Consider the following 16,205-nt stretch of genomic DNA (forward strand, 5'->3'; position numbering starts at 1 on the left):
ATGATCGCCACAACTGCCGTCTTGAAAACACATTTTGAACTTCTTCTCAAATTCTGTTGGTGCGATTTAGCTAAAACTTGCCTGAAATGATCCTGACGTGGTCCTGACAAAGTGTTGTTATTTTATGGGTCGATCCGAAATCCAAGATGGTAGACACAGTCACCATTCTGAAAACACATTTTGAACTTCTGCTCAAGTTCTACTGGTGCGATTTAGCTGTAACTTGCCTACTCCCAAATTGAAGATGGCTATATACCATGACACCATATCCAATGTTAAGTTCTAGATGACTGTTGCCAAGGTAGTCACATGACCGTTGAGGCCTTTGGGACTTTTGTTTTTTATCCAGCTTTGTTCAACTTTTTGTTGCAGTATCGATAGGATAAGATGGATACAAAAAAGACATGCTATACGATTTACAAGTAATTTTTTGTAGTAATCATTATCAAAATCACAACTTAACATTTTCTAAAACTTAAAATCTATGTAGAAAAGTATTTTAGACATATAAGGATATTCTTTGCTAAAAATTGTTATGACTAACATTTTTCTTGCGTAGATTTTTGAAAATAGAGTTCATATCAATGTTAAAAATGGAATAAAAATAATATGGCTTGTGCTATTGCGAATCAAAGATAGCTATTTGTCAGTGTGATATTTTAAGGGAATTTCACTGTTTTCACAAACAGATAAAAAGCTAAAAGAAAAAAACCCAATGACTTCCAAATTAGTTGTCTGATAAGTATGATTGTTTGCACAATTAATAAAACCTGTTTTCTTTGGAAAAAAATAACAGCAACACGCTGCCAATCCATTGTATTTGCTCAGAATACAAGTATATGTTACTATAACCCCTAAAGTTTGAAGATCACAACACCTCGTTTTTTCAAGTTAAAGTTATATATGTCATAAACTTCATACTTACACGAATCAAGAAGAGATTTTTTTTTATATTTTATTCACTACCAAAAATTTCCAACACTTTGAGAATTACAATTCTTACAATGCATAGGTTTTAATTTTACAAAGCTGACAATGAAATTATATTTACATCTACCTTGCAGTGACATGATAACTTATGATCAGACAGACCACGAAGCCAAGTTGTCTACCTTCCATTTTGGTCTACCTTCCATTTAACATTTTTACAGTGTTATTAGTTAAGTGATTTCCGCAGAGATGTTTCCTTCTAAATATACATAACATAAAAACCAGACTTTTACAGTGCATACATTCTGAGTTGTAACCAATGTACTTGGACATAACGATGTCGATAAAAAGTGTTTATGCATTTGGAGCTAATAGTAAGTATTACTGTTGACTAAAAAATTTCAAAAAAAAGTCCACTGGGTTTGTAACATATTTCTGTCCCCAAATAACCATGCCACTATGTTAACTAGAGTCTATAGCATGTACATGGAGCGTTTGTTTGCCCCGATTCGTCTTTACAAAAACATACACATCGAGTTCTTTTTACCTTGTCATGCAAATGGCATTTGTAAATCGTATCATGAGAATATAGCGTTCAATCGTTGTTCATGCTTCAAAAAACATCAATGCAAAATTTATTGGACATTTTTTCTGCCAAATTTGCAAATATTTGTTTCAAGTTTACAAATATAAATGTTCTTTTTTCACAACTTCTAAAGCAACAGACACAATAAGGCCTAAATGAAAATTGATTGAATACAGTTTTTCCAATCCACATGAAAAAATCAAAGCACCAAGTCCAAATGAAATCTAGCAGTACATGATGCAATGATTCATCAGTTCCTTCTCTATACAGCGGTTTCTCATGTCTGTGGTTGTGTGACCTCTCGTGTTAATTAACACGTACCATGCACATGTATGATAATGATCTCGTTGCCTATATAGCTATCCATAGGAACTTTGAACGTAAATGTGATGTTATTTTGCTGGTATAAATAGGACGACCGTGCTTTACATCTACGTCAAATATTAGTCAATGACGTCCTGACTAACATTTGGCATAGCAATTATGCTAAACTGACGAACAATGCTTGCTGGGCATATGATCTCGAAACCTGAAAAGGAGATATCATTTTTATTATTGTATGTCGTGTATCATGATGATAAATGAGCAAATGTCAAATTTCAATACATCAAGTATTTCTTTATTAGTGTACTGTATAAACGTGTGATTTTGATACGTAACACGTAAATACAATAAATGTATTCTATATATTATGATTCATTTTCAACAAAAGTATGAAAAAATATGAAAAGGGATCAAACAACAGGCTAAGCCTATACACGATATTATAGTGTATTGTTATGAAATCTTACCTCCACCTTCCGTTCGTGTGTGGTAATGACAATACCAGTACAGAATGAAGCTTAAGATCAGGCCAATTACCATAGCACTCCCCCCAACTGCAGCAAATATCAGACTAAAACACAACGTGAAACATCGTCATAACATATGATGAATATATGCAGATTTGAACTGTCCGCATTGCCTGGATGGTATTTATATATTCCATTAGCATGTATAAAGATCCGTTTTTATCATAAAAGCATGTGATGATTATTTTCCTTGATCACTTTGGGAATCAACCTTCCAAATTTATGTTGCATCATTTCTTAAGATTACACTATTTACTGATTTCTCTTTATTCATACGACATATTGGTGTCATTGGAAGATTCAACTATAGTCAATAAAAACGATATTTCTGCTCTTGCTTAAGACACAGCATAAAGTGAATGGGACGACTGGTTTTCCCATTTGCAGTTTAATGGGTCTTTGGCAGCATCTTTCAGTGAAGAAAATCTTAGACAAGAAAATTAAGAGTGAAGACATAACAAAGGCAATTATATGCTTTATTCATCTATCAGGCTCATTAGAAATACCTAGTAGTAATCAGCATTACCTTAAGGGAAAGGCAGAAGCTGAATCATAGGAACATGTATATTAATTTAAAAACTGAAAAAGACTAAAAATCCGACGACAAGACAACACATTATCAAGTTTTCTACTTATAAGATGTCAAGGCACTTGCAGGTGTGATCTATGGTATGGATAATCCATTTTCATAACAAGCAATGAAATTTTTCGGTACAGACAGCATACCCTTCTTAGAGAATGACTTATCACTGGAGAAAAATCACAACTTTTTTTTTATAAAATTTCACCATCTTTGTCCCAAATAAAATAGAAGGCGGAGGTATTTCATAATGGTAAGATGTATCGGCAGAGGGATCAAAGTGGATACCAGATACCAGTTCCAAATAGGAACACAAAGAAGGTTTAGGTACCTTATCACTGGTGTAGCTTCTTACCAAAGGAATTATTATAAAGTTTCAGTACATACGACGACGCAAATATGGCCCTGTAGGAAGGGCGTTAGAATTGTACCTGCTGCCCCTATTGCACGACCGTAAAAGGCGACTCAATTTAGGATCTTATCTTTTTTCTTCCTAACGTCTCCTTTGACACCGCCCCACTTTTGGCCTTCTGTTGAGCGCTCGCCCCTATGAGGTAGGCTATGGGTTCTGTCCCCTGGCCAAGACACGTCAAAGTCTATAAAAGTGGTAGTTTCTACTCCTGCTTAGCACTCAGCATTAAGGGAGTGGGACGACTGGTTATAAAAAGGGCAATAATTCCACTATACAAGAAGAAACAACATGACAAGAGGTCCAGAGGGCCTGTATTGCTCACCTGTTTTTTTTTTAAAAATTATCACAAAGACACTTACAATTAGAAAATTAACGAAATTGACTACAAAATTTGTTCAATTTTGAATCATAACCATTTAATGATGATATAGATACCATACAAATATGCTATCCAATACATAGATTCAGAGAGGAAGTAATTTATATGAAAATAGTAGCCTAATTGACCATTTTGGTCCCGCGTCTAAGGCCCCGGGGGGTTAGCCCTATCATTTGTACAATTTCAAATCCCCACCATATAAGGATGCTACCATTGCATTATGAGTGCTCTTCCATGCTTGGTTGCAGAGAAGAAGTCGTTTCAGCCAAATTGATCCCTTTTGACAACGCCCCTCAGCTCCCGGATGGGTCAGTTCCATCACTTGTACACGTTTGAATCCCCATCCTATAAGGATGCTACCATTGCATTATGATTGCTACCCCGTGCTTAGTTTCAGAGAAGAAGTCATTTATATGGAAAAAGCCACATTGAGCCCTTTTGACCCCGCCCTTCAGGCCCCAGGGGGTCAGCCCCATCATTTGTACAATTTTGAATCCCCACCCTATAAGGAAGCTACCATTACATTATGGGTGCTATCTCATGCTTAGTTTCAGAGAAGAAGTTGAAATTCTAAAAATAATATGTTTTATCCCTAAAATGATTGCTTATATCCAGAACAACATATAATGTAATCCTAAGACCATATACCAATGCAGAAATCAATGTCAGTTGGTGAGGAAAAGTAAAGTACAGATTGGCCCCATGAGCATCTTGAAATTCTCAAAATTCTACTTTGTACCTTTAAATATTTGCCCATACCGAAAACAATACTTATAATCCAATATCTGTGTTTAAATCCATATCATTGCTCAGATAATGCATGTATAGCATTTCACAACATGCAACAAAACCTTAACCTAGTATTTCGACCCATTGGACATCTTGAAGTTATCAAAATTCGGCATTTTCTTCCTTAAAATGATTGTTCCTACCCATCACAACACTTAATAATACAGATAACTACTCCCTCCCCCCCATCATCGGGAGGCTAGTTAAACGATTGAAACATATTGAACAAATTTATCATTAATATCTTTCATAAAAATCTCACTTCCGAAGTTTTGCAAATATCTATTCCTGTTGGATTGGATATTTTTGGATATTAACCTTTAGTATATATATATATGAAGGATATTAACCTTTAATAGATATATACATAACAGTTTCAGATTTTTTTTATAAACTAGTGGCCATCTTGGAAAATGTCAATTAGAGACTGCCTTGTACTTAAATAAATGCGTATGTCCATTAGTAAATTTAATACCAAATGTGTCAAGGTACAACACACATATTCTCAATTACATAAGATATAATGATGTTTCCTTATTCCTTATAAATTGGCGACCATCTTGGAAAATGTCTTTTATATTGCCATAAGTCAACTTATTGGGATTAAAAGCATTATTTTATGATCTATTTCAAATTACTGAAATGCTTCAGTAAAAATACCACTAAATATGTCAAAGTCCACCAAAAAATAGTCATATATTAGGAGATATAGTGATTTTTATTATAAATCGGCGGCCATCTTGGAAAATGTCTTTTATAATGCCATAAGTCAACTTATGGAGATTAAAAGCATCCATTTAAAATCTTTAAAAGCATCAATTTAAAATCTAATTCAAATTGCTGAAACACTTCGGTAAAAATACCAGAAAATATGTAAAAGTCCAACAAAAAATAGTCATATATAGGAGATATAGTGATTTTTCTTATAAATTGGCGGCCATCTTGGAAAATGTCTTTTATAATGCCATAAGTCAACTTATGGGATTAAAAGCAAAAATTTATGATCTAATTCAAATTGCTGAAACACTTCAGTAAAAATACCACTTAATATGTTAAAGTCCAACAAAAAATAGTCATACATAGGAGATATAGTGATTTTTCTTATAAATTGGCGGCCATCTTGGAAAATGGCCGCTATTTCTATATTTAGAAAAAATCTGAGGTGGCCCGGGTCCTTATTTTGTTTCCTATATGCTTAAGTATATTTGTGCCAAGTTTCATGCTTTTATCAAAATGTGCACAATTTTTTCACGAATCCGCTGGACTATTTATCTCCAAAGATAGTCTACCGACGAATATATTCATTTTTAAGAAAGAAGAAAAAAACTCACGTGTTTGTGTCCGTCTGACATTCGGCTTCTTTTACTGCAAATTAATATAATATTATTTATTACGAAGAAAGATATAAAGAAACAAAAAACAACAACAACAACAACAACAACAACAACAACCCCAAAAAAAACCCTACTAATTGTGTGTTTACTGCATAGGTCTAAACCTCATTTACGAAATTCTAAAAGTCGTGTACACAAATCTTCATTACTTACCAAGAAACATCAGTATGAATGCGGCAATATGATGTCCATGTTGATTGAAGTACGCCATCTTGTGAAATAAATGTAGACGGTAGATACCTTGGGATAGTGTTACTAAATGTGTAACTTAAGGCTGGTGACCCTACGTATCCCCACAGGTAGAGAACAGTTATGCACTTTGATTATTATTCACATCATTTTAGAGCATTCTTTCGCAATTATGATGCTATCGAAGCTATAAAACCATGCTGATTGAAAATAAAATAAATATTAAGAAATACCGAAGATATGAAATATTCCCACCTTGATTAAGACACATAAAATATTTAATCTTGTCTAGATTGTTTTGATTAGGAGTGTGTTTGAACTTACCGAGTAAAAAGACATGACATAATTATGTCAAAGTTTTAATAAATGATGATTGTTCATTTCCTCGTTGACCAGTAAGAAGAGAAGGTAAAGCCTAGTAATGGGACACCTCGTTTTAGTGATGACTACCACAGTATCTGTACCAGGAAGTTACGTGTGGCACATTAATGTGTACCAAACAAAGCCAATCAAATATGTTCATACAGAAAACACAACACTGCGAAGAAAATTGGGTAATTAGATTTCTGTTCAGCGTTTTTATTTCCTTATTCAAATGTCTCATGATATCTAGATTTAGAGTTTGTGTCAATTTCAGGACGTTGATGAAAATGTGAGTTCCCTGGGAAAACGTCCAGGTAACTACGCCAAGATGTCAAACCTCCAGCCCTGAGGTGGTATTTTTCGGCACTCATGCATTAACCACCCAGACGTAGGTATCCAAGTTAACTCTCAATGTTTATATTATAATAAACCCGTCCATAGGTGATTGTGACTGGTTACATTTCTTAAAGGAAGCTTCATGAAAACTTAATATGGTTAAAAGTGAGATAAAAACGTACATGTAATTCTGTTTTAAATAGGTGAAATGGTATATACGGTAGTGAAATGGTATGCATTACACACTTACACTGATTAGCATGTTAAGGGTTTTACGATGGGAATAAATGGACTTTAAAATAAGCTGGACCTTAAATCTGGTGTTCGACCCTTACATTGGGTTTACAGTTGTTTCTAATGAGTGTTAAATCTTTAATTCACACTTTTACAGCAACCTTCAGAAATATGCTATTTATTCGTGCTTTTAATACGTTTCATTTTCAACCCGTAACCTTCAAAAATGGCATTTCTTTTAATTTTTTGAAAGGTTTTATATTCAACTTAAATTAAATCATATTCAGTTATAGAATTTTGAAGAAGTCGATATATTGTTTTACCACAGAAAAAGACAGATACTGTCAAAATACGGTGTACTTGTCTCATATGTCCATGCTTCCTTCCTTCTTTACGGGAGAAGAGAGACAAAGTCTGCCGATCATTCGCTATGTTTGACGAATGTCGAATCATGATTTATCAACATCATAACGCATGTGGTATTCAAACGCTTAAGGTTTAAGACCTTGTTTAAAAGAGTGATTTATCACTTTTTAGGTATTAGTTTTTTCCTTTTTTTAGCGCGTCTTAAACCTGTGGTTCGCCATATTGTTATTATAATGTGACCGGGTGGGGTGTGCTAAATTCACTATCAAAGAGTTTTGAAGAGAAGATAATCATTGGAATTAATTTCTTCCTATGTATGTTTAAAAGTTTGAACAATCATCTTGTTTGCACTCATATGTATAATTGAACATAACTTAGCTACTAAAATGTATCTATGCATCCGCCATAACCCAAGATATTACTGTTGACTCGTAGATTGTTGTGTTATTTGTAAATTTTGACAAAATATGCAAAAAAATTGTACATTTCAGTTTTGCAAGTCCACGGGGTTCAGTACATATTTCTGTCACCAAATAACCACGCCATTGTGTTTACTAGTGTTTATAGCATGTAGTAGGAGCGATAGTTTGACCGGATTCGACATTACATAGGCATACACATCAAGTCCTTTTTGACCTTGTTAGGTATATGGCGGCTGTAGATTATACAATGCAGATATAGTATATGGGAAGGAGTTTCAATCATCTCAAATACATCTATTGTATATATTTAGGAACACTGAACATGAAACGAAGACCAGTTTTGAGAAAAATATTTTATATTACTGTTGTATTTTGGGCAAAACATGCAGATTTGTGGAAATGCTCTTAAACTCTTCAATGAAACATTTTTTTCTTAAAAACATTATTCCCACCAAGTTCAGATGACATTATAACATTGAATACAAAAAAAAATGTATGTATATTGGTATCAGTTGGGCCGTCCCATATATGCTTTATTTGCATTTAATTCTTATTGAAAATTTAAATTAGCATACCTTTGAAATGTAAATACCAAACAAACCATTATTTCCCAGCAAAGTGCTTGAATGTGATATGGATAGTCCTTCCTTATAAATCTGAAGAATGGGACACAGATACACTAAATACATGTAGTTTGCTTAGAAATTATGATTTATTTACATTTACATTTTATATGTAGGTATGCTATTTTCTAAACTGAAATTCATTTTGTAGTTTTACTTCATGGAAAAATGTGGGAAAAAAATGATATAAAAGTTTACCATGTAAATAATTAATTGAATTGAAATGGACAGCCTTGCGTCTAAACTTGTAGAAGGGGACACATATGCACTACCTATTTGAGAATTAGATTTACCAATAAAAATAATCGTTTTATTTCAGCTTCTATATTTATAAAAATAGTTATATTCTTGTTGTCCATTACTCTATTTAGAATTCTGTGTTTGAATAATATTCATAGTTATCTCCCCTCATTTGAAATGAGTTGACTATTATTCATGTTTTTTTTTGTGTGTGTTACTGCTAATGAATGTTTGTAACTTGTACCACTGTGTTGTTCCGTAGGCGGAAGACCTACACAGGCAATGCCTGCTGTCTAATCCCATTGATTTTTGTCAATAAATTGTTTTTGAAATTGAAACTGAATAAAAAAAACCCACTAGACCCGTTTTAGCCGACTTTTGTAATACATACGACGCCTTTCATTGACTTGTAGGTCAAGGTTTGTTTTTGTGTGATATCTCCATAACATAAAAATATATTCAAGGTAATCAAAAAGTACGTTGTAGTATTGGTAGATCTTTTAACCTAAAAAATTGCTCGCAATATATCAAATAAGGCTTTATTACACGTTATTGAAAAATGATATCTTTATTCGCTAATTAAGGCTTTAAAGAATAGTTTTCTTACGATATATAGTCTTCAAAAGACAAAAGACTTGTAGGTTAATATTTGTAAAGTTCATGAATTTAAATACTGCCATAACTTGTACAATATACCGCCATAACTTGTACAATATATTGCCATAACTTGTACAATATACCGCCATAACTTGTACAATATACCGCCATAACTTGTACAATATACTGCCATAACTTGTACAATATACTGCCATAACTTGTACAATATACTGCCATAACTTGTACAATATACTGCCATAACTTGTACAATATACTGCCATAACTTGTACAATATACTGCCATAACTTGTTTACAATATACTGCCATAACTTGTACAATATACTGCCATAACTTGTACAATATACTGCCATAACTTGTACAATATACTGCCATAACTTGTACAATATACTGCCATAACTTGTACAATATACTGCCATAACTTGTACAATATACTGCCATAACTTGTACAATATACCGCCATAACTTGTACAATATACTGCCATAACTTGTACAATATACTGCCATAACTTGTATTGTACAATATACTCCATAACTTGTACAATATACTGCCATAACTTGTACAATATACTGCCATAACTTGTACAATATACTTGTACAATATACTGCATAACTTGTACAATATACTGCCATAACTTGTACAATATACTGCCATAACTTGTACAATATACCGCCATAACTTGTACAATATACTGCCATAACTTGTACAATATACTGCCATAACTTCTGCCATAACTTGTACAATATACCGCCATAACTTGTACAATATACTGCCATAACTTGTACAATATACCGCCATAACTTGTACAATATACTGCCATAACTTGTACAATATACTGCCATAACTTGTACAATATACTGCCATAACTTCTGCCATTAACTTGTACAATATACTCATAACTTTGTACAATATACGCCATAACTTGTACAATATACGCATAACTTGTACAATATACTGCCATAACTTGTACAATATACTGCCATAACTTGTACAATATACGCCATAACTTGTACATATATACTGCCATAACTTGTACAATATACTGCCATAACTTGTACAATATACTGCCATAACTTGTACAATATACTGCCACTGTACAACTTGTATTGTACAATATACTGCCATAACTTGTACATATATACTGCCATAACTTGTACAATATACTGCCATAACTTGTACAATATACTGTCATAACTTGTACAATATACTGCCATAACTTGTACAATATACTGCCATAACTTGTACAATATACTGCCATAACTTGTACAATATACTGCCATAACTTGTACAATATACGCATAACTTGTACAATATACTGTCATAACTTGTACAATATACTGCCATAACTTGTACAATATACTGTCATAACTTGTATTGTACAATATACTGCCATAACTTGTACAATATACTGTCATAACTTGTTCAATATACTGCCATAACTTGTACAATATACTGCCATAACTTGTTACAATATACTGCCATAACTTGTACAATATACTGTCATAACTTGTATTGTACAATATACTGCCATAACTTGTACAATATACTGCATAACTTGTACAATATACTGCCATAACTTGTACAATATACTGCCATAACTTGTACAATATACTGCCAAACTTGTACAATATACGCCATAACTTGTACAATATACTGTCATAACTTGTATTGTACAATATACTGCCATAACTTGTACATATATACTGCCATAACTTGTACAATATACTGCCATAACTTGTACAATATACTGCCATAACTTGTACAATATACTGCCATAACTTGTACAATATACTGTCATAACTTGTATTGTACAATATACTGTCATAACTTGTACTTGTACAATATACTGCCATAACTTGTACAATATACTGCCATAACTTGTACAATATACTGCCATAACTTGTACAATATACTGCCATAACTTGTACAATATACCGCCATAACTTGTACAATATACCGCCATAACTTGTACAATATACTGTCATAACTTGTACAATATACTGCCATAACTTGTACAATAACCCTTGTCAAACATTCACCTGTGACAAATAATGGACTAACAATGTTGAGATGCATTCACAATCATTTAGTTTTAGCGAGTTACATAATGGACTCCTAGGTGTCCATTATTTAATATAATGGTCATATACAACAAAGGAAACTTTACTAGCTGGGTTTTAAGTAAGGGATAATTTCCGAAAGCCTGTCCATTATTAGAGAGAATGGATTGTACCGAGCCCGCAGAATTTATCCTACTTAAAACCCATCATACCATTACCCACTACCTTGCGTACCCTGTTAGAGAAATGGCTATGGCTATGTAATCAACACCATATCACTTAGGTATGACTCAACAACTCTACCAGGAAGTACATAAAGGTGAAACACCCGGCCATCGTCGTTCAGACGTGCAGTTAGCTGTTTTGTGCATCAAAAATGAAGACAATACGATATACTACAATACTACTGTAGAAGAACAAGGAAAATACACATATGGTGCCTGTCGAGTGCCCTGACCAGGAATCAAACCCAAGGCCCGGCACCATAAAACTTTCTCAAGCAGAATTTTTACTCAAGTCTATGTAAAAATCATATACTTGAGTATTAACACTATGATCAAACAACACCAACCCGCTCCTTTTACACTACATATATATCATTGTCTGTATGTTATACGCAGACAGTGATCTCTTAATTAATTCCTCTTCTCTCTTTATCGCCTACTTGTTGAAATGTAAAATATGCAACACAATAAAAGTTGTTGAATGGTATTTATTTGCTCGATAAACGACACAAAATATTTGTATTGCTAAATCTCGTGTCTCACTTTTTAATATTTATTGTAGTGGAATAAAAACTATACCAAGGGATCACTAACACTTCCACGTTATGGTTTCTATGTACATTGTTTCGTAACAATCCCTATATTATGGAACCTTTTGTTTTCGCAAATTTCACGATCAAGAAAATTCGTGAAAGTTTATCTTCGTAAAATAATATCTGCACCATTTATATCGAAAAGAATTTTCTTTCAATTTTTATATCTGCGAATGTTCATTTTCTTAAGAGAAAACGGAAATGTAAATATATAATAATAAATCTAATATTCGAGCAAAAACTCCAGGTGGTCCGAAATAATTTATGACATAGAGTGTACAAATCATTCATGAAGTAAGAAAGCATATAAACAAATGATGAATCTAATAAATAAGTCCGAAGGTGGAACTATACGTAATTTTTGTTCCGTAAATCATAATTGCCTTATCCGAAAGTAAGTCCATACATGTATAATGAGCATATCTCGTTAGCAGTAATCAATAGCATAAACTGATTAATCGTCCAAAAAGAAAATGTATGTAAAAATAAATGCTTACATGTGAACTTGTTACAGGCTTCGAAAAAAGTGGCTGAATTTTTTCATGTCGTTTTAATAAAAAGGCCATTTCAATCAAAATCTGATGTTTTGGTTATTTTTACTATTGTACTATTGCATAGCTTGCTGCTGGTCTGCCTAGTTCAATTAATGCAACATAATTTATGCCATAATCTGCTTGGATCCCACACGAAGGCGAATGACTTCAGTAATGTCTCCGCGTTATATCTAACTGGATACATTGGTTCTATTCTTTGTAAAGAAGACAGGATATTCCTGGAAAATCCTCGAGGCTTAATGTGGCTGATCATATCCGGCGTTGTAAGGATCTGACTGCGACGAATTACCAGGAGCTGTAGCTTTGAAAACCTGGTCATGAGATAGAGGAGTATCCGATGTTCCATCTACTCTAGACTGGTCATACGATGGAGGTATGTCTATTGTTTATCTGCCATAGCCTGGTCATAAAATGGAGGTATCTCTGTTGTTCTATCTGCCATAACCTGGTCATAAGATGAAGGAGTATCCAATGTTCCATCTCCTCTTGACTGGTCATACGATGGAGGTATATTTGTTGTTCTATCTGCCATAGCCTCGTCATAAGATGGAGGTATCTCTGTTGTTCTATCTGCCATAGCCTGGTCATAAAATGGAGGTATCTCTGTTGTTCTATCTGCCATAGCCTGGTCATAAAATGGAGGTATCTCTGTTGTTCTATCTGCCATAGCCTGGTCATAAGATAGAGGTATCTCTTGTTGTTGTTCTATTTGCCCAAGACTGGCTGGGAGAAGAAAGAATGCGCAATGTTCTATTTCTCCTATTCAGGTTATAAAATGGAGGATTGAGCGGTGTTCTATTTCGCCTATACTGGTCATAACCGGCGTTGTACGGGTTGTCTGGACCCACGTTGTACAAAACACACGGTGACGTGGTTCTTCCGATAACATTACCATAGTTAAAAGAAAGATATAACATTAATTATATAATTACATAGTAAAGCAAATGACATATGTCAATACAAAAAGTAAATATTTTTTCTTTGTATGTCATATTGACACATGACACATAAATGAAATATATGATAGTGTATATGGAATCTTACCTCCGTTTTGCTGTTGTTGGTGACGACACTTGGATCTGCGGTATAGACAACAACAGTGAATAACCCAGATCAAGGTTACAATTGTAGAACCCACTCCAATGGCGACGTAACTAAAACGAAACGTGAAACATTGTCAGAACTTATACAGAATACCTCTATGGAAGAGGAACAGATATTGTATAAATCTTAGCTCTGACCCCATAGAGTAAAACGTTTAAAGTAAATCTTTAAACTCATTCAGAAAAAAACAATGATATATTACTTTGCATTACAAACCAGGTGAACGATACAATCCCTCTAGGCCTCTTGCTTCTTCTAAACTGCATTCAGATAGTTTTGGGTGGATAGTACAAACATCTCGGATATCTAGGATGACTAAACAACTGCCAGTTTGAAATTTGTCGATCATATTTTGGGGACCTTACAAAAGAAAATTACGTTTCATTTACAGGTAGTAAGATAGATATTTGACGTAATAGAATCAGCAGGATGATGTCATATTACGATCAGTGATAAGTCACCATTACAATAGTCAATAATCTATATATGTAAAGGGCAGCAACTCACGTATTGGTCCACATTCCGCTGCTTTTACTGCAAATTAATATATAGTATTTATTAACTATGAAGAATGTGGTAAACGAAAGACTGGACAAATACTAAAATACTTCTTACTGGATTCTAAGTATTTTTTACTACGTCACCACACTTCAAAATATTTTAAAACACAAAAATAAACCCATTTTGTGTTTTGATTTACGTTATAAACATCAATTAAAATGCTTACAGACATAAAGAAATCTTCAATACTCACGCATGAAATATCGATTCCGGGACACCATTTTTTTTAATTTTGGGTAAACCGTTGTACACCTAAGATATGTTTATGTATTGCCGTCTTTAAGGCATGCAAGTCTACCCATATGCCACAGGCAAAGAATGGATTTAGTGTAATTTTTGCATGATATCTGACAGTAGAATTAAGCATGTGATATAGGGGACACAAAAAACAGTCGAGTTCATGACTGTAAATACTGCCATCACCTTATATTCTGATTTATTGATGTCCATCTTTCTATTACACCTTGGCGAAAAAACTAAGGTATTTTATATGCCTTTACTTACTCGCTCACACACATTTATAAAGACAGCACATACACAATGGGGGAGGGGGGAGCTATATTAATTTGCAGACTCAGACTAGGTGGTTCACTGTTCACATGGTTAAATAGTTAACAGTTTGAACATGGGGTTTATTTAGCAGCACAAAAAGGTTTCATTTTATATAAGAATTCCATGTAATTATGTATATATGTGTCCCAAATTAAAGATGCAAGTATATATATCCCAAGTTTTATTTTGATTCAAGTTTGTCCCAAGTTTCACTCGTCATTAATGTTATAATGGTTGTAGGTTTAAACAAGTACTGTTTAATTAATAGTAAAATAAGGTTATCTACTATCAAATCAGCATCATGAGAACTGAATTTTGATAGTTCAAAAGAAATTCACTTCAATATGGAGTTAAGCGAAAACTTCAACACTGGCCAATTATAACAGAGTTTAGTAGAACATTGCCCAATCTAAATTAGTAAAACAAAACTACATCATAGTGATATTAAGATCATATGTTAAGCCAGTTTTCAAGATTATTTTGTAGCTCAATAAGGCGGTCTAAGAATGGTAAATGTAAAACTATTTATTGATTCCTTGAAACTTACTTGGGTAGGCTGGCTTTTAAAAAAGACATGCAAGTGGCGAATTATTTTTAAATCACATACTGATTTGCAAAAGTTATAATTATGCGGTAGTGAGTATATTGAGGAATGTAGGTCACATTGTAGCCCGAGATACTCTGGCCCTGACACCAGACTTAGACATTATGACAGATAGATGTCTGGTTTAGGGCCAGAGCGCAGTAGTACTCGAAAACCTGGAATAAGCCGACACCGTTTGGTATCGGGCTAGGTACTCTACTTACAAAATATTACCACCGAGAATCGCCACTTACCTTGGTCTTTTCAACAAATGAATACTTTATCTACTCATAGCCATCCATTTCATCACGCATGCACGTTCTATTGTGTCAACACAGTAGTTTCTTTTCCGCAACTTTAAATTTCCCTCGTCGTCGTCGCCATTTTCTCGTAGTATGCAAATCATCTTTAATCTCGACGGATTGCTATATTTGGGTAGATATGATATTCATTTGTTGTATAGACTAAGGTTAGTGGTGCTTCTCGGTGGTCAGTCTGAATCGGAGAGTACCTGGCCCGATACCAAACGGTGTCGGCTTATTCCAGGTTTTCGAGTACTACTGCGCTCTGGCCCTAAACCAGACATCTATCTGTCATAATGTCTAAGTCTGGTGTTAGGGCCAGAGTATCTCGGGCTAGTCACAATTTCGGGAAACACGTTTTC

The 16,205-nt window shown here is 33.9% G+C and overlaps 1 protein-coding gene across 7 annotated transcripts; it reads right to left on the bottom strand.

Annotated features, from left to right (window-relative positions):
* Positions 1–1,124: 1,124 nt before the first annotated feature.
* On the bottom strand, positions 1,125–14,593 carry LOC138327838 (thioredoxin domain-containing protein 2-like). Of its 7 annotated transcripts, XM_069274256.1 has the most exons (6): positions 14,062–14,349; positions 13,786–13,895; positions 6,075–6,132; positions 5,859–5,892; positions 2,308–2,411; positions 1,125–2,045 (listed from the first exon to the last, which is right to left on the bottom strand). In XM_069274256.1, the coding sequence occupies exons 1-6, from the start codon at positions 14,109–14,111 to the stop codon at positions 2,003–2,005; spliced, it is 399 nt and encodes a 132-aa protein (XP_069130357.1). In that variant the 5' UTR covers positions 14,112–14,349; the 3' UTR covers positions 1,125–2,002. The 7 variants fall into 7 exon arrangements, 5 of the variants coding, with proteins under 5 accessions (XP_069130357.1, XP_069130358.1, XP_069130359.1 ...); XR_011209110.1 differs by lacking the exon at positions 6,075–6,132 and having other exon boundaries at positions 14,048–14,370; XM_069274257.1 differs by lacking the exon at positions 6,075–6,132 and having other exon boundaries at positions 14,062–14,355.
* Between the last annotated feature and the right edge of the window lie 1,612 nt (positions 14,594–16,205).

Source organism: Argopecten irradians, chromosome 7, assembly GCF_041381155.1.
Source record: "Argopecten irradians isolate NY chromosome 7, Ai_NY, whole genome shotgun sequence".
Classification (NCBI taxonomy): Eukaryota; Metazoa; Mollusca; class Bivalvia; order Pectinida; family Pectinidae; genus Argopecten; species Argopecten irradians.

What these genes read in the sequence shown, in the direction of transcription:
- LOC138327838 (XM_069274254.1), bottom strand. Translation starts at nt 14,111, where the DNA reads ATGCAGTTTAGAAGAAGCAAGAGGCCTAGAGGGATTGTATCGTTCACC. An exon ending in GGGATTGTATCGTTCACCTG is followed by an intron (nt 13,896 to 14,061) that starts GTTTGTAATGCA and finishes GTTTCGTTTTAG; the next exon opens with TTACGTCGCCATTGGAGTGG. An exon ending in CCAACAACAGCAAAACGGAG is followed by an intron (nt 13,465 to 13,785) that starts GTAAGATTCCAT and finishes TTCTTCTCCCAG; the next exon opens with CCAGTCTTGGGCAAATAGAA.